Source organism: Anthonomus grandis, chromosome 19 (genome assembly GCF_022605725.1).
Source record: "Anthonomus grandis grandis chromosome 19, icAntGran1.3, whole genome shotgun sequence".
Lineage (NCBI taxonomy): Eukaryota > Metazoa > Arthropoda > Insecta > Coleoptera > Curculionidae > Anthonomus > Anthonomus grandis.
The window spans coordinates 7113820-7138678 of record NC_065564.1 but is presented as its reverse complement, the minus strand read 5'-3'; the positions used below and the strand labels follow the sequence as shown (position 1 = coordinate 7138678).

Genomic DNA, 24859 nt, shown 5'->3' with positions numbered 1-24859 from the left:
TGATAAACCCGAAACACTTGAGCACTTGGAAGCCAACATACGACGCGTGATACATGCCGAAATACAGCCTGCAGTACTGGAAAGAGTGTGTGAAAATTGGACCTCTAGATTACGCCACGTACGCGCCAGCCGTGGGGGTCACATGCCCGAAATCATTTTTAAATATTAATGCCAAAAAAAAAATCTTTAATATAAAAGCAAATTCGTTCATATCAATAAAATATTTTGTGTTTAATTTCAATTTAAAGTTCTCCGCCTCTAAAAAAAACACCCTTTACCAGTGAACGATGGAAGACTAAATGCTGACAGGTATATAAGCGATATCCTAGAACCTCATGTAGTGCCTTATATGCAATATATCGGTGATAATTCTGTCCACACGCTGCTAGAGTTGTTCGGCAATACTTAGAAGAGCTCGAGATACCCACCCTAAATTGGCCTGCACGTAGCTCGGACCTTAATCCGATAGAACATGTCTGGGACCATCTAGGATGGCAAATTCAGCATCAGCATCAATAAGAACACTAGATGATTTTCATACTGTTCTTTTTGACTTCAGGGCAAACGTGCCGCAAGAATACCTCCAGAACCTGTTTAGAAGCCTTCGAAGATGAATGGAAGCTGTAATTAGAGCCAGGGGCGGTAACGCACGCTATTAGAAATTCATTGGCTTAAATAAAGTTCATTTTTTTTTGTATACATGTTTTGTATAATTTTTTTGATTTTTGTATGTTTTGGTAAATCAAAATGTCTGTCCTCTGTAGATTGAACTGATTTAAAATAAATGTTGAAAAAGTCGTATTATTTGGTGATTTAATTATCGATATCAATAAAATTTTAAAAAACAGGCAAAAAATTTAAAATATTTAAGTGATGCGATAATTTTTGTGAGGTGTGCATTTTCTGCAAAAACATTGTTTTTCATCGACACAACCCTTAGCCCCCCCACCCACCCCAAACATTTACCTACCCAGTAAGAAATTCTTTTGAAAAATCACCGTTTCTCGTCCATAATATCGAATCTAATAGCACTGTTATTGTATTAAATATTTATTACTATACATGTATATAATTATATCAAATTTAAATAAACTGTTATTTCGTTAAATATTAATGATGAAATCAGCTGTTATTCATGCGTATTATTTTGGAAAACAATGATTTTTGAAAATAATTTCTTACTGGTAAGTTGAGTGGGGTGGGTGGGGGGGCAGGGGTAGGTCTAATGAAAAACGAGATTTTGCAGAAAATAATTGCCTGAGAAAAAAATGCTTTTTAAAAAAATTATAGATAATAAAAAAAATCTATACTTTTTGTATCTATACTTTTTTCACATAAACTTAAGGTTTTCGAGTAAAAACGTGAGAAACCTTTTATTTCTCGAAACCAAGGCATATAATGTAATACATATCTAGTTTTTAAAGTCGATTACTGTATCTCGAATTTTTGATGAAATTTTTCTGAAAAATCACAGTTTTTCACCCATATTATCCAATTTCATAGCGCTGTTTTTATACTAAATATTTATATATAAAATTATATCAAATTTAAATAAACAATATTATTAAATTAATATATATTTTCTGCAAAAACATTGTTTTTCTTCAACACAACCCTTACCCCACCCACCCACCCCAAACATTTGCCCAGTAAGAAATTCTTTTGAAAAATCACCGATTTTTGTCTATAAAATCCAATCTAATAACTGTTTTTGTTTTAAATATTTATTAATATACATATATATAATTATATCAAATTTCAATAAACAAACTGTGTTATTAGATGATATATTATCGACGAAACCAGCTGTTATTCATGCGTATTATTTTGAAAACCATTTATTTTTTAAAACAATTTCTTACTGGTAAGTTGTGTGGGGTGGGTGGGGGGGCAAGGGTAGGTTTAATGAAAAACGGGTTTTTGCATAAAATAATTGCCTGAAAAAAAAAGGTTTTTTTTAAGAAAATTATAAGTGATTAATGAAAATGGCAATAGTTATGTCATTTTTTATCGCAAATAAATGAAAATTTAGTTTTTTAAGATAAGTCAGTAAGTTTTAAAAAATTTCAGTTTTTTTGGTTCCAGACACCTTTTCATTATCTAGGTTCAAACATACAAAACTATTGGTATATTTATCAATCGTATACGGTCAAGGTATATTTATTAAACGTATATCATATACGATTCTGTTTACAAGAAAGAAAATTTCGGCATTTAAAAAAATTGACACGAGACTGACATACGTTTTTCGTCCATATTATCCAATCTCATAACGCTTTTTTTATATTAAATATTTATGTATAAAATTATATCAAACTTAAATAAACAGTGTTATTAAATTAAATATTGAATATAGATTTTCTGCAAAAACATTGTTTTTCATCAAAACAAACCCTTACCCCCCCCCCCCACCCACCCCAAACATTTGCCCAGTAACAAATTCTTTTGAAAAATCACTATTTTTCGTCCATATTATCCGATCTAATAACGCTGTTTTTATACTAAATATTCATACATTAAATTATGTCAAATTTAAATAAACTTTAAAAATTTAGCGATAGAAGGGGTAGTTTTGAAGCATGCGCAGTGCCATCGAACAAAAATCCAATCAAAACTAACGCGTTTCCTCATGTCCCACCGGTGTTCCTTTAACGGGCGTTTGTTGTCGCAAACAAAGCGGACATTCAGCATATTTTAACAAGCAATTTACCGAACAATACGGCTGCGATTTTCATTTATGTACATACACATCTGTATATTAAATATTTCAGTTTTATGTATATACTGTCTCTCTCCCTCTCTAGTCTCTCTCTCTGTATTTATATTTGAATAAGACGGTGCGTTTATACGTTGTTACGAGCGCATTCCGGGAAATCGTATAAAACTTTACGACTCTTTTAATGCCGACCACTGCACACGCAATTTCCCGGGCAAAATTCAATTTAAAAATGATCCTGCTGCGCATGCCAAGGCAGTTTGATCTGTTGGATGCGCAGAGCCGCTTTTTCGCTTACCGGTCTTCTGAAAAAGGTGGGCTGACGTGGAGTAAAAATTGTGATGGAATTTGCGCGTATTCGCACTTTCACGCATACACTTGTACGAGCGTGATGACGTAAAGGCAAAACCAGCTGGTGTGCACGTTTTAAGAACTTCGTTTAAATAACCAAGAAAATGAAGTAATTCAAAAAAAAAAATTCCCCCTACTGCAAGAAATTTAAATAAACAGTGTTACTAAATATATATATTGAATATCATTGGTGACTTCCTTCACGTCAGCCAAGCGTAACAACCCATTTTCAATATGCGTTTTTTTTGCTCCACGTCAAATCCATATTTTTCCCTTTTTTTTTACTAAAATTTTTAATATCACTGGAATCCATTTTAAATTACTTTGATTTTTTTTTTTTTAAATGTTTTCTTTTCATTTTTTCCTAAAGTATTTCTGTCTCTCTCTGTATTAGCTAATAACCCAATCTAGTTTTTTTTTTTGCTCTACGTCAACCAATTCTCCTTTTTTCCGATATTTCCCGTGTTGGTGAAAACAAGATAGTTGACGTAGACTACAACAAAACTAGATTCACTGAACACGTTGACTGACGTGAAGAAACCAAAAACATCACCTTATTTATTAAAAAAAAAATTGGCTGACGTGGTAAAAAAACTAATAAAGAGTGTGAATTTTATTAGTTTTAACACAGAAAAATGCATTTTGCTGACGTGCATAAGGAGCAAAATAATCAGATATATTGAAGTAAAAAAAAAAATTACTTCCTGTAGAAAAGGAGAGGACTACTTAAATTGAACCAGAATGTATAAGAAAAAATAGTGAGTTGACGTGGAGCAAAAAAACAATAATTTGAAAGAGAGTAACTACGCTTGGCAGACCTAAAGAGAGACAGCAATAATGATAGATGCGTTAAAGCGAAGCAAATATGGCAAGAAAAATTGCTAAATTAGTCTAGGAGGATGTGCTGACGTATAGAGCAAAAAATATTGTATAGTAGATTGAGATTATTGATGTGGAGAAAGACAGGAATATTTTGAAATGCGAAGAAAACAAAAAGAAGGCGAGCTGACGTAAAGTATGTAATGTAAAATTGATTGCAGTGACAATAACAACTAGAATACAAAAAAGGAAAAATAGTAGGTTGACGTGCAGCAAAAAAACCTACATTGTGTTATTAGATAATATAGAGAGAGAGACAGAAACTCTTTAGAAAAAAATAAAAAGAAAACATTAATTGACGTAATGAAGTGGACTGTTATACAAACTAGCTGACGTAAAGTAATTTAACTTTGATTCCAGTGATATTAATAAGCATTGTAAAAAAATATATATTAATGCGTTGACGTGGAACAAAAAAAACTAAAATAGGCTAATTAGCTAAAATAGAAAGAGACAGAAATACTTTATAAAAAAAAGAAAAATAAAACATTAACTGACGTAATGAACTAGACTGTTATACAAACTAGCTGACGTAAAGTAATTTAAAAGTGATTCCAGTGACATTAATAAGCATAGAAAGAAAAATATATTAATGCGTTGACGTAGAGCAAAAAAAACTAAAATAGGCTAATTAGCTAAAATAGAAAGAGACAGAAATACTTTATAAAAAAATAAAAATAAAACATTAAATGAAGTAATGAACTAGACTGTTATACAAACTAGCTGACGTAAAGTAATTTAAGATTGATGCCAGTGACATTAATAAGCATAGAAAGAAAAATATATTAATGCATTGACGTAGAGCAAAAAAAACTAAAACAGGCTAATTAGCTAAAATAGAAAGAGACAGAAATACTTTATAAAAAAATAAAAATAAAACATTAACTGACGTAATGAACTAGACTGTTATACAAACTAGCTGACGTAAAGTAATTTAAAATTGATGCCAGTGACATTAATAAGCATAGAAAGAAAAATATATTAATGCGTTGACGTGGAGCAAAAAAAACTAAAATAGACTAATTAGCTAAAATAGAAAGAGACAGAAATACTTTATAAAAAAAGAAAAATAAAACATTAACTGACGTAATAAACTAGACTGTTATACAAACTAGCTGACGTAAAGTAATTTAAGATTGATGCCAGTGACATTAATAAGCATAGAAAGAAAAATATATTAATGCATTGACGTAGAGCAAAAAAAAACTAAAACAGGCTAATTAGCTAAAATAGAAAGAGACAGAAATACTTTATAAAAAAAGAAAAATAAAACATTAACTGACGTAATGAACTAGACTGTTATACAAACTAGCTGACGTAAAGTAATTTAAGATTGATGCCAGTGACATTAATAAGCATAGAAAGAAAAATATATTAACGCGTTGACGTAGAGCAAAAAAAACTAAAACAGGCTAATTAGCTAAAATAGAAAGAGACAGAAATACTTTATAAAAAAATAAAAATAAAACATTAACTGACATAATGAACTAGACTGTTATACAAACTAGCTGACGTAAAGTAATTTAAGATTGATGCCAGTGACATTAATAAGCATAGAAAGAAAAATATATTAACGCGTTGACGTAGAGCAAAAAAAACTAAAACAGGCTAATTAGCTAAAATAGAAAGAGACAGAAATACTTTATAAAAAAAGAAAAATAAAACATTAACTGACGTAATGAACTAGACTGTTATACAAACTAGCTGACGTAAAGTAATTTAAAATTGATGCCAGTGACATTAATAAGCATAGAAAGAAAAATATATTAATGCGTTGACGTAGAGCAAAAAAAACTAAAATAGGCTAATTAGCTAAAATAGAAAGAGACAGAAATACTTTATAAAAAAAGAAAAATAAAACATTAACTGACGTAATGAACTAGACTGTTATACAAACTAGCTGACGTAAAGTAATTTAAAATTGATGCCAGTGACATTAATAAGCATAGAAAGAAAAATATATTAATGCGTTGACGTGGAGCAAAAAAAACTAAAATAGGCTAATTAGCTAAAATAGAAAGAGACAGAAATACTTTATAAAAAAAGAAAAATAAAACATTAACTGACGTAATGAACTAGACTGTTATACAAACTAGCTGACGTAAAGTAATTTAAAAGTGATTCCAGTGACATTAATAAGCATAGAAAGAAAAATATATTAATGCGTTGACGTGGAGCAAAAAAAAACTAAAATAGGCTAATTAGCTAAAATAGAAAGAGACAGAAGTACTTTATAAAAAATAAAAATAAAACATTAACTGACGTAATGAACTAGACTGTTATACAAACTAGCTGACGTAAAGTATTTTAAGATTGATGCCAGTGACATTAATAAGCATAGAAAGAAAAATATATTAACGCGTTGACGTAGAGCAAAAAAAACTAAAACAGGCTAATTAGCTAAAATAGAAAGAGACAGAAATACTTTATAAAAAAAGAAAAATAAAACATTAACTGACGTAATGAACTAGACTGTTATACAAACTAGCTGACGTAAAGTAATTTAAAATTGATGCCAGTGACATTAATAAGCATAGAAAGAAAAATATATTAACGCGTTGACGTAGAGCAAAAAAAACTAAAACAGGCTAATTAGCTAAAATAGAAAGAGACAGAAATACTTTATAAAAAAAGAAAAATAAAACATTAACTGACGTAATGAACTAGACTGTTATACAAACTAGCTGACGTAAAGTAATTTAAAATTGATGCCAGTGACATTAATAAGCATAGAAAGAAAAATATATTAATGCGTTGACGTAGAGCAAAAAAAACTAAAATAGGCTAATTAGCTAAAATAGAAAGAGACAGAAATACTTTATAAAAAAAGAAAAATAAAACATTAACTGACGTAATGAACTAGACTGTTATACAAACTAGCTGACGTAAAGTAATTTAACTTTAATTCCAGTGATATTAATAAGCATTGTAAAAAAATATATATTAATGCGTTGACGTGGAGCAAAAAAAACTAAAATAGGCTAATTAGCTAAAATAGAAAGAGACAGAAATACTTTATAAAAAAAGAAAAATAAAACATAAACTGACGTAATGAACTAGACTGTTATACAAACTAGCTGACGTAAAGTAATTTAAGATTGATGCCAGTGACATTAATACGCATAGAAAGAAAAATATATTAATGCGTTGACGTAGAGCAAAAAAAACTAAAACAGGCTAATTAGCTAAAATAGAAAGAGACAGAAATACTTTATAAAAAAATAAAAATAAAACATTAACTGACGTAATGAACTAGACTGTTATAACAAACTAGCTGACGTAAAGTAATTTAAAATTAATTCCAGTGACATTAAGAACCATAGTAAAAAAACGAAAATATTAGTGGGTTGACGTGAAGCAAAAAAAATAAATTAGCATGAGTTAGTACGCTCGGATGACGTGAAGAAAGTCAACAATAATCAAATGTGTCAATGAATTAAATTGAAGTAAATATGGATAAGAAAGGAGAGTAAGTTAACGTAGAGTTAATGTCATACTACATTGGCTTATTAGTTTAATATAAAAAGAGACAAAAATATTTTAACATGCAAAAAAAAAAGAAAACATTAGCTGACGTAAAGTAATTTAAATTTTTATTCCAGTTACTTTAACAACTGTAGTGAAAAAAATTAATAGTAAGTTGACGTGCAGCAAAAAAAACGTATATTAGGTAGACATCTCTATGACTTTGGCTGACGTGAAGACAGTCGACAATAGTCACATATGTCGATACAATAAATTCAGGGAAATATGGACGAAAAAGGAGGTAAGCTGACGTAGAGGAAAAAAAATTAGATTGGGTTATTAGCTAATATAGAGAGAGACAGAAATACTTTAAAAGAATATAATAAGAAAGCATTAACTGACGTAATGAACTAGACTGTTATAACAAACTAGCTGACGTAAAGTAATTTAAGATTGATGTCAGTGACATTCCATTAACAACCACAGTGAAAAAACAATGAAAATATTAGTGGGTTGACGTGGAGCAAAAAAAAACTAGATTGGGTTATTAGCTAATATAGAGAGAGACAGAAATACTAAAGTGACGGAAATATCGGAAACAAGGAGAGTAGGTTGACGTAGAGCGAAAAGAGAGATCAAGCCATTACCTTATTTGAATGATATAAAAAGAGGGGATTGACGTGAAGCAAAAAAAACTAAATTGAACTTATTAGCTAAAATAGAAAGAGACAGAAATACTTTACAAAAAAATAAAAATTAAACATTAACTGACTGTTATACAAACTAGCTGACGTAAAGTAATTTAAAATTGATTCCAGTGACATTAACAATCATAGTTAAAAAAAGAAGGAAAATATTAGTGGGTTGACGTAGAGCAAAAAAACGTGCATTGGATAGAGAGTAAGTACGCTTGGCTGACGTGAAGCCAGACAGCAATAATGATAGATAAAGCGAATCAAAAATGAAGTAGTCAGGAGGATGAGTTGACGTAGAGCAAAATATATAGTGAATTGAGTTATTAGCGGGTTTTTTTTTTGATACGGAGAGAGACAGGAATATTTTGAAATGCGAACAAATAAAAAGAAGACATTGGCTGACGTAAAGTAATCGAAAATTGATTCCAGTGCGTTAACAACCATAGTAAAAAAAAAAGGAAAAAAATAGTAGGTTGACGTGGAGCAAAAAAAATCGTATATTGGAGGAAAAATTAGTATGAGATAGTACGCTTGGATGACGTGAAGGAAGTCCACAATAATCAATAGAGAGAATATGGAAAAGACAGGATAGTAAGTTAACGTAGTGGGAAAGCAATACTAGATTGGGTTATTATTTAAATATGAAGAGAGACAGAAACATTTTAAAATGCAAAAAAAATTTAAAAAAAAAAAACATTAGCTGACGTAAAGTAATTTAAATTTCAGTTACTTTAACAACTGTGTTAATAAAAAAATTTATTACTACTTAAAGTGTTCTGTCTCACTTTATTGTATTTAATTTCGGCTTTACCAACACGTCAGCTGATTTTTTTTTTTAAATAAAAACGTATAATATTTTGTTTCTTTCTACACGTCAGCCCACGTGTTCAGCGAATGTAGTTTTATTTTCCTCTACGTCCTCTATAGACCAACTTCCGTCATTTTTTCCGGAATTTAAAATGGCGGAATTTGAAATTTAAAAAAGTCAATGAGGGTGAGTGGAGCAGAGATGGATAATAAAATCCGCTACTTACACTGGTCTGTCTCACTTCATTGTATTTTAGTTTTTTTTGGCTCTACCTCAGCTACTTTTTTTTAAACAGTAAATCCTCTAATTAGCCATGTTCAAATTAAAAAAAAAATTGACAAGGAGGGGAGCAAGTAAAGTGATTACAGTTGCAACTTTCAAAATGGCGGCAGTAGGTCATTTAGTAAAAAGCCGTCATCTCTGGCAGCTGTCACTTGTCAAACTTGAAGTGACGTGCAAATGTCATAGTTGTCAAGAAATTGAATTAGAGGAGAGAGAGAGAAAATGACGTAACGAGATACACCGGAACCCACAAAGGTCGGGTCCATTAATAAAATCGACCGTCATTTCGGTTGTTTACACCTCTAACATAACGGATTCGGTAATTTTTCGGTAAATTACACCGGCGACCGGACCACCCGGTAGACCTAAACACGTGCGACCAATAAATAAACAAACGTGCGACATTCTTCGGTTTTCCGGTAAATAGTCGGTCGGTGTTAAGTGACTGACAAACAACCAACTCGTTTGACATCCACGTGAGAACTCCGCGTTTCATTTAACAGTGAAAAACGCACTTTTCCCTACTTCTAATAACATATGGCAACAGCGTACTTACTCAGTGTTTGCTTCAGGAATAATGTCGTCCACCACCACGTAGATCATAGCACCGGCAGCAAAAGACAGAGCATACGGCAACGCTGGTTGTGCCAAGCTCACTGCGACAGCACCCAAAACTCCGAAGATCGGTTCCACCATACCACTGAGCTGACCATACCTGAAAGAGAATTTAATGCTGTAAACTTGGCAACACTTAGCAATGATTTGGCAATATCCACTATTCCTAGGGTTCACTCTTTTATATCACGGGTTTATATCACTTTTCTTGGAGAAGGGACTCAGATACAAACATGAAATATTTTGCAGATGATAGGCCTTTTAATTCCTCATAACTTTCGTTTGAGTCATTTTTCTGACAGGGCCATAGATTTTCCAAAAAAAAAATTGAAAGTTTTATTTACGTTTTTCACCGTAATGATAAGCCATTTTCCAAAAAAACGCTCCTAGCTCCTTTATTATTCATTTTAGGACAAAAACGTATTCTAGCTATTTTTTTGGTCCATTTAAGATGAACTAAATACAGAAATAAAAATTATGATTTTCCTCATAGGTTTCGAGAAAATTAGGAAAAATCGAAAAATCACTTTTCCGATTTTTTTGGAGAACGACTCTAGATACGAAGCTGACATATTTTGCAGATGATAGGCATTTTGATTCCTTACAACTTTTGTTAAAGACGTTTTCTTGACAGAGCAATAGTTTAAATAGAACAAAAAAATTTTTCTGAAAAATACGCCTGCGAATGTTCACTAAAAAAAAGATTTTTTTCCAAAAATCGCCTATAGTTCCTTTATTACTCATTTTAGACCAAAAAGGTATTCTAGCTATTATTTAGGCCCAAATACAAGGAAACAAATAAAAAAATAAAAATAAATATTTTCTGCGTAGGTACCAAGAAAATCAGGGTTTTTCAGAGGAAAATTTCTAATTAGAAAAATTGTATTTTCTTAATTTCAATAGAAGAAAATTAATTTTTTCTTTTGCCACTAGAAGCCTCGTTTTGTGCCACATTCAAAAGTATTCTACATTATTTTTCAAAATACCACCAAGAAGGAAGTTATTGGCACTTTTTGATTTTTAAGCAATACTGACCCAGAAAATCACAAAAAAATTAAAAAAAGTGGTGTGAATTAAAAAAAATTTCCACGTATAAGGAACAAAAAGGGAATCAAAAAAGTCTTATAAAGAAAATCTCCATTTCCCATAGGAAATGCAGGAAAATTTTTTGAAGCCATATTCCCATAAGAAACCATGTAAATAGCAAATTTTCAAAAACGCCCCTTCCAATTCTTTTTTGTTTTTAATTTTTGTCATAAAATGTCAAAACGCCTTAAAAACTAACAATTATTGCAAAAAAAGTCAAAAAAAAAATCAAAATTTTTGAGTCAAAAATCAAAGGGGTAGTACCCCCACGAATTTATTTCAGAAACCACTTTTTAATTTTTTTCAAAAAAACTATGGGTTGGAGAAAAAATTATTTCAAATAAAAGTTGTGGGAAATAATTATTGCTATACGTAGGTATAAAAATATTGCTTCTACCTCCCATAGAGAATGAGAAAATCGGGAAAAATCCTTAGTTAAAAAAGTTCCATTTTCTCCATTTCTATATAAAAAATTGAACTTTTTCTTTTGCTACTAGAAGCCTGGTTTTGAACCACATTTAAAAGTATTCTACACTTTTTTTCGAAAAACGCTCAAGAAAGAAGTTATAGGCATTTTGTGATTTTGGAACAGAACTGGCCCGAAAATTTTTTAAATATTTCAAAAATTGTCCGAAACAAAAAATCTTTTTTTCCATATATAAAGCACAAAAAGAGAATAAAAAAAGTCTTATTACAAAAATCTCCATTTCCCATAGGAAATGCAGTAAACATTTTTAAAGCTTTATTCCCATAAGAAACCATGTAAATAGGAAATTTTCAAAAACGACCCCCCAATTTTTTTTTTTCGAAAATTTTTATCATAAAATGTCAAAACGCCCCGAAAACTAACAATTATTGCAAAAAAAAAGTAAAAAAAAAAATCAAAATTTTTAGTCGAAAATCAGAGGGGTCCCTTGCGAATTTATTTAAAAAATCACTTTTTAATTTTTTTCAAAAAAACTATGGGTTGGAGAAAAAATTGTTTCAAACAAAAGTTGTGGGAAATAATATTTGTTACACCTGGGTATGAAAATATTGCTTCTACCTCCCATAGAGCCTGAGAAAATCCGGAAAAACCCTTAATTAAAAAAGTTCAATTTTCTCCATTTTTATGGAAAAAATTAAACTTTTTCTTTTGCTACTGGAAGCCTTGTTTTAAACCACATTTAAAAGTATTCTACACTTTTTTTCGAAGAACCCTCAAGGAGGTAGTTATAAGCATTTTTTGATTTTTGGGCAAAACTGACCCGGAAAAATTCAAAAAATTTCAAAAGTTGTCTGAATCAAAAAAACCTTTTTTCCACGTATAAGGAACAAAAAGGGAATGAAAAAAGTCTTATAAAGCAAATCTCTATTTCCCATAGGGAATGCAGGAAAAATGTTTGAAGCAATATTCCCATAAGAAACCATGTAAATAGAAAATTTTCAAAAACGACCCCCCAATTTTTTTTTTCGAAAATTTTTATCATAAAATGTCAAAACGCCCCGAAAACTAACAATTATTGCAAAAAAAAAGTAAAAAAAAAAATCAAAATTTTTAAGTCGAAAATCAGAGGGGTACCCCTTGCGAATTTATTAAAAAATCACTTTTTAATTTTTTTCAAAAAAACTATGGGTCGGAGAAAAAATTGTTTCAAACAAAAGTTGTGGGAAATAATATTTGTTACACCTGGGTATGAAAATATTGCTTCTACCTCCCATAGAGCCTGAGAAAATCAGGAAAAACCCTTAATTAAAAAAGTTCAATTTTCTCCATTTTTATGGAAAAAATTAAACTTTTTCTTTTGCTACTGGAAGCCTTGTTTTAAACCACATTTAAAAGTATTCTACACGATTTTTCGAAAAACCCTCTAGGAGGAAGTTATAGGCATTTTTTGATTTTTCAGCAAAACTGACCCGGAAAAATTCAAGAAAATTTAAAAAGTTGTCCGAATCAGAAAATCTTTTTTTCCACGTATAAAGCACAAAAAGAGAATCAAAAAAGTCTTATTACAAAAATCTCTATTTCCCATAAGAAATGCAGAAAAAATGTTTGAAGCCATACCCCCATAAGAAACCATGTAAGTAGGTAGTGTTTTCTCAAAAATCGCCAATAGCTTCATTATAATTAATTTTAGGCCAAAAAGGTATTCTAGCTTTTTTTTAGGCCCATTTACGCTGAAATAAATACAGAAGCGAAAATGTCTATTTTCCCCATAGTTTTCGAGAAAATCAAGAAACTAGGAAAATCACTTTTCCCGAATTTACCAGAGAACGGACCCAGATAGAAGCCTGAAATATTTTGCCGATGACAGGTCCCTTTATGTCTCACAACTTTTGTTAAAGAAAAAATCGATTTTTCCATCGTTAAAATGCGTTTTATTCAAATCAACCTGAGCTCACGACCCTGCAAGGCCGTTCCCATTCCCATTACGTTCCGTTGCCGTTTCTCTCCTTTCGATAATTACGAATCGACATCGAAAACCGCCTCTTGTGATTGTTATTCGTGATTTTTTTTTCTCCTCTCTCTCCCTCTCTCTCTCTAACGCGGTTTCTTTTAGGTCGTAGATTTTTCTCGTTTGCTCGGTCATGGGTTTAGTCATTAGCTCGATTCATGAATAAATTAAGAAAATAGACGGATCTTAAGTGGATCTGTCGGGTCTGATTTTTGGAGATATCTCAAAAAGTAATGATTTCTCAAAAAAATTGTAAAGGCATTAAATAAACCCTTGTCCTTTCTTTACTCAATGCCATTTAAATCAAGTTTCTAAGTGAAATAGCAAAGAAGTTACAAGCCATTTTGTCAAGGACTAATCTCACGTGGAGCTGTCGGGTCTAATTTTCAGAGATATCTCAAAAAATAAAGATTTTTCAAAAAATTTATAAGGACATTAAATAAACCTTTGTCTTTTTTTAACAGACCCCCATTGAAATCATCGTTCTCACTAAAACATAAAAGAAGGTACAGCTATTTTTGTTCATTGTTAGACGAAGTTTCTTGTACTCGATAAGACTAACCTTCATAAGCGATTTTCTCAAAAACTATCACAGTTACCAAGAAAACCTTAGAGTACTTTTTGATAGAGAAATAATCATTTTAGCCATGCTGAAAAAATCAAGTCAATCCGCACAATAGAATTTTTTTTATTAAAATCTAACTCCGCCCCTGTAAAAATTTTAAAGACGTATCTGGTGCCGCAATAGAAATAATATCAAAACAGTCAGTCGTTCCAGTTGAAACGTTAATATAGGCCCATTGAAAATTATCATTGATTTATGAATGGCCCCCGATAACGCCGCTTGGGTCGTATAAAATCAGCCATTGTTTACGTTTTAGGGCCTTTTCAGTATTGTCGCTTTAAATTCAGGTTTATTTACATACGATAATGTTTTACGCTTACTTACCATAAGCTCTTCCACACGGAAAATCCAGCGGCGTGCAACGGCAGGCTCACCGCGAGTCCCTCGGGGAAATTCTGGATGCCGATTCCGAGGGCCAAATTTCTGGAAAAAAAAACGATATTAAGCAAAGAAGTCGCTTCTTTTGGAAGAATGATGATTCCTTAAGATTTCCTGAAAAAATCAGGTAAAACCATGCAGTAGAAAAGTTTCTATTTAAGTTCGATCAGTCTCAAGTGCATATGTCGGGCCAAATTTTCTGAGATATCTCAAAAAATAATAATTTCTCAAAAAAAATTGTAGAGGCATTAATTGAACCTTCACTATTTCGTTAGCGAATGCCATTTAAATCACCTTCCTAACTATAATAGCAACAAAGTTACAGCAAATTTTGTTCAGCGACAATCTTTGATGCACCTGTCGGGTCCAATTTTCGGAAATAACTCAAAAAATAATAATTTACCAAAAAAATTCTAGAGACGTTAATTGAACCTTTACCCTTTCGTTACCGAATACCGTTTAAATCACCTGTCTAGCTATAATAGCAATAAATTTACAGCCAATTTTGTTCAGCGGCAATCATCCATGTACCTGTCGACTCCAATTTTCGGAAATATCTCAAAAAATAAAGATTTATCAGAAAAAATTGTAGAGACATTAATTAAACCTTCACTATTTCGTTACCGAATGCCGTTTAAATCACCTTCCTAACTATAATAGCAACAAAGATACACCAAATTTTGTTCAGCGCCAATCTTACATACACCTGTCGGGTCCAATTTTCGGAAATATCTCAAAAAGTAGTAATTTATCAGAAAAAATTCTAGAGGCATGAATTGAACCTTCACTATTTTGTCACCTAATGCCATTTAAATCATCTTCCTAACTGTAATAGCAACAAAGTTACAGCAAGTTTTGTTCAGCGACAATCTTTGATGCACCTGTCGGGTCCAATTTTCGGAAATATCTCGAAAAATTAAAATTTGTCAAAAAAATTCTACAGATATTAATGGAACCTTAACCCTTTCTTTATCTTATGCCATTTAAATCACCTTCCTAACTATGATACCAACAAAGTTACAGCAAATTTTGTTCAGCGACAATCTTTGATGCACCTGTCGAGTTCAATTTTCGGAAATATCTAAAAAAATAATAATTTCTCAGAAAAAATTCTAGAGGCATTAATTGAACCTTCACTATTTGGTTACCGAATGCCGTTTAAATCACCTTCCTAACTATAATAGCAACAAAGATACAGCAAATTTTGTTCAGCGAAAATCTTACCAGCACCTGTCGACTCCAATTTTCGGAAATATCTCAAAAAATAAAGATTTATCAGAAAAAATTGTAGAGACATTAATTAAACCCTCACTATTTCGTTACCGAATGCCGTTTAAATCACCTTCCTAACTATAATAGCAACAAAGATACAGCAAATTTTGTTCAGCGCCAATCTTACATACACCTGTCGGGTCCAATTTTCGGAAATATCTCAAAAAGTAGTAATTTATCAGAAAAAATTCTAGAGGCATGAATTGAACCTTCACTATTTTGTCACCTAATGCCATTTAAATCATCTTCCTAACTGTAATAGCAACAAAGTTACAGCAAGTTTTGTTCAGCGACAATCTTTGATGCACCTGTCGGGTCCAATTTTCGGAAATATCTCGAAAAATTAAAATTTGTCAAAAAAATTCTACAGATATTAATGGAACCTTTACCCTTTCTTTATCTTATGCCATTTAAATCACCTTCCTAACTATGATAGCAACAAAGTTACAGCAAATTTTGTTCAGCGACAATCTTACATGTACCTGTTGAGTTCAATTTTCGGAAATATCTAAAAAAATTATAATTTCTCAAAAAAAATTCTAGAGGCATTAAGTAAACCTTCCCTATTTCGTTACCGAATGTTGTTTAAATCACCTTCCTAACTGTATTAGCAACAAAGATACAGCCAATTTTGTTCAGCGACAATCTTACCAGCACCTGTCGGGTCCAATTTTCGGAGATATCTCAAAAAATAATAAATTCTCAAAAAATTTTATAGAGACATTAATGAAGCTCTCTTTCTTTGGTTACCTAATGCCATTTAAATCACCTTCTTAACTATAATAGCAACAAAGTTACAGCAAATTTTGTTCAGCGACAATCATACACGCACCTCTCGGACCCAATTTTCTCAGATATCTCAGAAACTATTCATTTATCAAAAAACTTATACAACCCTGAATGAAACCCTTATTCTTTCATCACCTAATTCCATTTAAATCATCTTTCTAACTGCAATAGCAACAAAGTTACAGCAAATTTTGTTCAGCGACAATCTTTGATGCACCTGTCGGGTCCAATTTTCGAAAATATCTCGAAAAATTAAAATTTGTCAAAAAAATTCTATAAGCATTAATTGAACCTGCACTAGTTCGTTACCGAATGCCATTTAAATCACCTTTCTAACTATAATAGCAATAAAGTTAGAGCAAATTTTGTTCAGCGACAATCTTACATGTACCTGTCGAGTTCAATTTTCGGAAATATCTAAAAAAATATTAATTTTTTAAAAAAAACTCTAGAGGCATTTATTAAACCTTCACTATTTCGTTACCGAATGCCGTTTAAATCATCTTCCTAACTATAATAGCAACAAAGTTACAGCAAATTTTGTTCAGTGACAATCTTTAATACACTTGTCAAGTCCAATTTTCGGAAATAACTCAAAAAATAATAATTTACCAAAAAAATTCTAGAGACGTTAATTGAACCTTTACCCTTTCGTTACCTTATGCCATTTACACCACCTTTCTAACTATAATAGCAACAAAGTTACGGCAAATTTTGTTCAGCGACAATCTTTGATGCACCCGTCGGGTCCAATTTTCGGAAATATCTCAAAAAATTATAATTTATCAGAAAAAATTCTAGAGACATTAATTGAACCTTCACTATTTCGTTACCGAATGCCGTTTAAATCACCTTTCTACTTCTAATAGCAATAAAGTTACAGCAAATTTTGTTCAACGATAATCTTACATGAACCTCTCTGACCTAATTTTCGAAGATATCTCAAAAACTATTAATTTATCAGAAAATTTATAGATACTTGAATTAAACCTATACTCTTTCGTCACCTAATGCCATTTAAAATATCTTCTTAACTATAACAGTAAACAAGTTACAACAAATTTTGTTAAGTGTCAATCTTAGATGTACCCGTCGGGTCCAATTTTTTGAGATTTTTAAAAAAATAATAGATTCTTAAAAAATGCATAAAGGCCTAAATATACTCTTACGTTTTCGCCATTCAGCACCACTTAAATCATCTTCCTAACTATACTAGCAACGAAGTTACAATAAATTTTGCTAAGCGTCAACGTTAATTGGAGCTGTCGGGTGTAATTTTCACAGATATCTAAATAAATCGTAATTTCTCAGAAAATTTATAGAGACATTAAATACACTCTCAGTTTTTCGGTATTTAGCGCCACTTAAATCATCCTTTTAACTATAATAGCAAAGAAGTTATACCAAATTTTGTTGAGTGCAAATCTTACATGCACCTGTCGGGTCCAATTTTCAGAGATATCTCAAAAAATAAATATTTCTGTAGAAAATGATAAAAATATTCAATAATCCCTCAACGTTTTATTAGTCAGCGCCACTTAAATCACATTCCTAACTATAAAAGCAAAGAAGTTACAGTCAATTTTTCTCAGCGTCAATCTTAAATGAACCTGCCGGGTCCAATTTTCTAAGATATCTCAAAAAATATTAATTTGTCAAAAAATGTATGCATACACTAAAGGAACCTTTACTTCTTCGTTACCGAATGCCATTTGAATCACTTTAATAACTATAACAGCAAAAGAGTTACAACAAATTTTGCTCAGCGTCAATCATAAATAAACCTGCCGGGTCCAATTTTCTACGATATCTCAAAAAATATTAACTTATCAAAAAATTTATAGAAATACTAAATAAACCTTCTTTCTGTCGTTACCGAATGCCGTTTAAATCAGCTTCTTAACTATAATAGCAACAAAGTTACAGCAAATTTTGTTCAGCGACAATCTTCCATGCACCTATCGGGTCCGATTTTTTAAGATATCTGAAAAAATATTAACTTCACAAAAAAATTATAGAAACACTAAATAATCCCTCAACCTTTCGTTAGGCAGTGCCACTTAAATCACCCTTCTAACTATAACAATAAACAAGTTACAGCATATTTTCTTTTGCATCAATCTACAACGCATCTGTCGGGTCACAATTACTCGTAACTTGCCTTCTATTACACCGATTTGCTTCATTTTTGCTTTAAAAAATACTCAAAACCATTCTTTACCTTTTCCTAAAAAACCAAGACAATCCATCTAGTAGAATTTTTTTAACTACATTATTAAGCCCAACGATTACAATTTAACCATCGCCGAGAACGAACGGGAAAATCGTGTGTGAAAATATGCAAACAGGATGTATTAGAGCCCGTGTCATTTGCATAAGGGAATTGTTTTCTTCGGGCTTATGACACAGTTCCTAGAACGTTATTTATATGGTTATTTGTTTCGGATTCCGCTTTTGTTACGGTAGACGTTACGAAAATAAAACGCCGTTCGAATTGCGTACGTGTCGTTGGGCGCCAAACTTTTGTCCGAAAAACCGTTAAATTTATATTGATATTTTTTTTTCGGTAACCACGTTAATATGCTGAGATTAAAGTTTTCTGAAAAACAAGCAACATTAAATGGACCTTCGGTATTTCTTTATTCAGTACGATTTAAATGGTATTTGTAACTAAAATATTCACAGAGTTACACCTGATTTTGTTTAGCGGCGATCCTAGATGCACCTGTCGGGTCCAATTTTCGCAAATATCTCACAAAATAATAATTTCTCAAAAAAATTGTAGAGGCATTAAGTGAACCTTCGACCTTTGGCTAGTTAGTGCCATTTAAATCGTCCTTTTAAATAAAACAATAAAAAAGTTACAGCAAATTATGTTCAGCGTCAAACTTTGAAGCAACTGTTGAGTCCAATTTTCGCACATATCTCAAAAATGAAAAATTTCTCAAAAAAATTCTGGGGGCATTAATTGAGCCTTCAACCTTTGGTTAACCAGAGCCATTTAAATCACCCTCCTAACTAGAACAGTAAAGAAGTTACAGCAAATTTTGTTCAGCGTCAAACTTTGAAGCAACTATTGGGTTCAATTTTCGCAAATATCTCGAAAATGAAAATTTTCTCAGGAAAACTCTGGAGACATTAATTAAACCTTCCACCCCTGGTTAGCCAGCGCCATTTAAATTACCCTCCTAACTAGAACAGTAAGGAAGTTACAGCAAATTTTGTTCAGCGTCAAACTTTGAAGCAACTGTTGGGTCCAATTTTCGCAAATATCTCGAAAATGAAAAATAACTCAAAAAAATTCTAGGAACATCAATTGAACCTTCAACCTTTGGTTAACCAGAGCCATTTAAATCACCCTCCTAACTAGAACAGTAAAGAATTTATAGCAAATTTTATCCAGCGTCAAACTTTGAAGCAACTGTTAAGTCCAATTTTTGCAAATATCTCGAAAATGAAAAATTTTTCAAAAAAATTCTAAGGATATTAACTCATCCTTCAACCGTTGGTTAACCAGAGCCATTTAAATCACCCTCCTAACTAGAACAGTAAAGAAGTTACAGCAAATTTTGTTCAGCGTCAAACTTTGAAGCAACTATTGGGTTCAATTTTCGCAAATATCTCGAAAATGAAAATTTTCTCAGGAAAACTCTAGAGACATTAATTAAACCTTCAACCCCTGGTTAGCCAGAGCCATTTAAATCACACTCCTAACTAGAAGAATAAAGAAGTTAGAGCAAATTTTGTCCAGCGTCAAACTTTGAAGCAACTGTTGGGTCCAGTTTCTGCAAATATCTCGAAAATGAAAAAATTCTGAAAAAAATTCTCGAGACATTAATTGAGCCTTCAACCTTTAGTTAACCAGCGCCATTTAAATTACCCTCCTAACTAGAACAGTAAGGAAGTTACAGCAAATTTTGTTCAGCGTCAAACTTTGAAGCAACTGTTGGGTCCAATTTTCGCAAATACCTCGAAAACGAAAAATTTCTCAAAAAAATTCTCGAAACATTAATTGAACCTTTAACCTTTGGTTAGCAAGAGCCACTTAAATCACCGTTTTAGCTGTAGTACCAAAAAAGTTGCCACCGATTTTGTTCAGCGTCAATCCTAAATGCACCTGCCGAGTCCAATTTTCTGAGATATCTTAAAAACTAATAACTTCTCAAAAAAATCATAAAAATATAAAATGAACCTTCAGCCTTTCTTTGCCCATCACTACTAAAATTACCATCCTCACTTTAACAGCAACGAAGTTACATCAAATTTAGCTCACTAGGATCGAACTTCATTTGCGTCGCATCGTAGCTTCGTCCTTTACAGTTAAATTAGCCAAACAAGGAAAAACATAAGTACGTCCTCTCGGAAGTGATTATCCGTTAAATCTTTATGTACTTTAATGGGACGAAATTAAACCTAGGGGGCCTTATCGAAAGGAAGAAGCGTTTTGTTGTAGACCATAACCTATTAGAAGTAAATTACGAGCCACTCAAGAACGCCGTGTTTCTTTAACCTCGGATGTGTTTTACTGAATGATGGAACTCTTATTATCTTATAAAAACCCTCTTTTTGTTCGTTGAACGGTAGTTTTAAGCTCCACGTTAGGCACCAATAGGTACACTGATAATGTTATCTTTTTTTAGGTACAACTGCTTGCTGAGGCTCTTAAAGAGCAAAACAATCATAGAAAAGACATTCAAATGAGCCCTCAACCTCTCTCTACCAATCACTGTTTAAATCACATTCCTACCTGCAATAGCAAAAAAGTTACAGCAAATTTGGTTTTAAAAAAATCTTTAGTGGATCTGTCGGGCTCAACTTTGGAAGATATCTCAAAAACCGATGATTTCTCAAAAAATTCATAGGAACATCAAATGAACCTTCATCTTTTCTCTACCGATCACTATTAAAATCAACATCTTACCTATAATAGTAAAAAAGTTACAGCAAGTTTTGTTTAGTGTCAATCTTAAACACACCTATCGGATCCAATATTCTCGCATATCTCAAAAAATAATAATTTCTCAAAAAATTTCCAGAGACATTAAATGAACCTTCAATCTTTCGTTAGTCACAGCCATTTAAATCACCCTCCTAACCATAATACTGAAAAAGTTGCCACCGATTTTGTTCAGCGTCAATCCTACATGCAACTGTCGGGTCCAAATTTTGAAGATATCTTAAAAACCGATAATTTCTCAGAAAATTCATGGGAACATCAAATGAACCTTTAACCTTTCCCTACCGATCACTACTAAAATCACCTTCCTAACTACAATAGGTAAGAAGTTAGGGCACAATCTGTTAGGCGACAGTGTTGACTGCGCCTGTCGGGCCCAAATTTCCAAGATATCTCAAAAATCACTAATTTCTCAAAAAATTCATGGGAGCATCAAATGAACCTTTAACCTTTCCCTACCGATCACTACTACAATCACCTTCCTAACTAGAATAGGTAAGAAGTTAGGGCACAATCTGTTAGGCGACAGTGTTGACTGCGCCTGTCGGGCCTAAATTTCCAAGATATCTCAAAAACCACTAATTTCCCAAAAAATTCATGGGAACATCAAATGAACCTTTAACCTTTTTCCAACGAAAACTATTACAATCATATTTCTAGCTGTAACAGCAGGAATGTTATAGCAAGTTTTATTCGGAAACAATCTTTGAGACATCTGTCGGGCTCAATTTTGAAAGATATCTCAAAAACCACTAATTTCTCAAAAAATTCGTGGGAACATCAAATGAACCTTTAACCTTTCCCTACCGATCACTACTAAAATCACCTTCCTAACTACAATAGGTAAGAAGTTAGGGCACAATCTGTTAGGCGACAGTGTTGACTGCGCCTGTCGGGCCCAAATTTCCAAGATATCTCAAAAACTACTGATTTCTCAAAAAAATCGTGAGAATACCAAATGAACCTTTAACTTTTTTCTAACGAAAACTATTAAAATCATACTCCTAACTGTAGGAGCAAGAAAGTTACAGCAAGCATTATTCGGAAACAATCTTTGGGACATCTGTCGGGGTCAATCTTGAATGATAACTCAAAAACTACTAATTTCTCAGAAAAAATCGTGGAAACACCAAATGATCCTTGAACTTCTCTCTACCGAAAACCATTGAAACCACCCTCCTAAGTATAACACCAAAAGAGTTACGGCAAACGATGTTAGGCAACCACTTAAAAAAATTGAAATTGGATGAAACTAGAAGCCCTTAACATCAATTTTATTGATTTTAAACGTCTCCTAATTAGACAAATTCCCGCACTTCCCTGTACCATAATCAATAAACTCACAGGTGCCGAAATATTCAGTTTATAATATGGGCAATAGCGGTCAAACACAAGACGATAGAAAGAGATGGAGAGATAGAGAGGTAGAAAGAGAGGGAGATGGCCTCGAGGTCTCTTTATCCTTCTGCCGTTTGCAGGAATGGCTGGAATGCGGCCGCGGCTTCCCAGAACCAGATCGAAGGACCGCGGACCGGACAGTTAGGATGACATTCGCGCGTCAGTGTCGACGACCGACCCCCGCACTCGCATACCGAGATCGAATCGTACGGCATCCAGTTTTAGAAAATTTTCTTGGACCTAAACGGGTCCGTTTTAAAAGAATTCACATAAAAATTTTCATTTTTATATTAGGAATCGTGGCGCCCAACGTGGGGTCCTCCCTACGTCTGACTACTGCCCGACCGAGCCGTTTAAGGTTATTGCTGAACAAAATTTGTCGTAACTTCTTTGCTGTTTTAGTTAGGGAGGTGATTCGAATGGCTTTCGGTAGCAGGAGGTTGAGGGTTCATTTGATGTCCTTATGAATTTTCTGAGAAATCATTAGTTTTCGAGATATCTTCGAAATTTGAGGCCGACGCATGCATCAAAGATTGTTTCTGGACAAGATTTGTTGTAACTTTTTTGGTGTTATACTTGGAAACCTGATTTTAACAGTGATCGGTAGGAAAAGGATGTGGGACCACTTAATGTTCCTATGAATTTTGTAAAAAAATCAGTAGTTTTCGAGATATCTTTAAAATTTGAGTCCGACAGGCGCATCAAAGATTGTTTCTGAACAAAATTTGTTGTAACTTTTTTGCCGTTATACTTGGGAACCTGATTTTAACAGTGATTGGTAGGAAAAGGATGTGGGACCACTTAATGTTCCTATGAATTTTGTAAAAAAATCAGTATTTTTCGAGATATCTTCAAAATTTGAGTCCAACACATTCATCAAAAATTGTTTCTAAACAAGATTTGTTGTAACTTTTTTGCTGTTATACTTGGAAACCTGATTTTAACAGTGATCGGTAGGAAAAGGATGTGGGGCCACTTAATGTTCCTATGAATTTTGTAAAAAAATTAGTATTTTTCGAGGTATCTTCGAAATTTGAGGCCGACGCATGCATCAAAGATTGTTTCTGAACAAAATTTGTTGTAACTTTTTTGCCGTTATACTTGGGAACCTGGTTTTAACAGTGATCGGTAGGAAAAGGATGTGGGGCCACTTAATGTTCCTATGAATTTTGTAAAAAAATTAGTATTTTTCGAGGTATCTTCGAAATGTGAGGCCGACGCATGCATCAAAGATTGTTTCTGAACAAAATTTGTTGTAACTTTTTTGCCGTTATACTTGGGAACCTGATTTTAACAGTGATCGGTAGGAAAAGGATGTGGGACCACTTAATGTTCCTATGAATTTTGTCAAAAAATTAGTATTTTTCGAGATATCTTCAAAATTTGAGTCCAACACATTCATCAAAGATTGTTTCTAAACAAGATTTGTTGTAACTTTTTTGCCGTTATACTTGGGAACCTGATTTTAACAGTGATCGATAGGAAAAGGATGTGGGACCACTTAATGTTCCTATGAATTTTGTAAAAAAATCAGTATTTTTCGAGATATCTTCAAAATTTGAGTCCAACACATTCATCAAAGATTGTTTCTAAACAAGATTTGTTGTAACTTTTTTGCCGTTATACTTGGGAACCTGATTTTAACAGTGATCGGTAGGAAAAGGATGTGGGACCATTTAATGTTCCTATGAATTTTGTAAAAAAATCAGTATTTTTCGAGATATCTTCAAAATTTGAGTCCAACACATTCATCAAAGATTGTTTCTAAACAAGATTTGTTGTAACTTTTTTGGTGTTATACTTGGAAACCTGATTTTAACAGTGATCGGTAGGAAAAGGATGTGGGGCCACTTAATGTTCCTATGAATTTTGTAAAAAAATCAGTATTTTTCGAGGTATCTTCGAAATTTGAGGCCGACGCATGCATCAAAGATTGTTTCTGAACAAAATTTGTTGTAACTTTTTTGCCGTTATACTTGGGAACCTGATTTTAACAGTGATCGGTAGGAAAAGGATGTGGGGCCACTTAATGTTCCTATGAATTTTGTAAAAAAATCAGTATTTTTCGAGATATCTTCAAAATTTGAGTCCGACAGATGCATTGAAGA

General features: G+C 32.4%; 1 protein-coding gene across 3 annotated transcripts in view; it reads right to left on the bottom strand.

Annotated features, from left to right (window-relative positions):
* Positions 1-24859, bottom strand: part of LOC126747138 (zinc transporter ZIP11) — a 126875-nt gene that overhangs the window by 9352 nt on the left and 92664 nt on the right. For all 3 annotated transcript variants that reach the window (XM_050455635.1, XM_050455636.1, XM_050455637.1), the window contains exons 5-6: positions 14282-14380; positions 9753-9911 (exon numbers count right to left, since the gene is read on the bottom strand). In XM_050455635.1, the coding sequence (XP_050311592.1) occupies positions 9753-9911; positions 14282-14380 (258 nt within the window). The remainder of the gene's footprint in view (positions 1-9752; positions 9912-14281; positions 14381-24859) is intronic.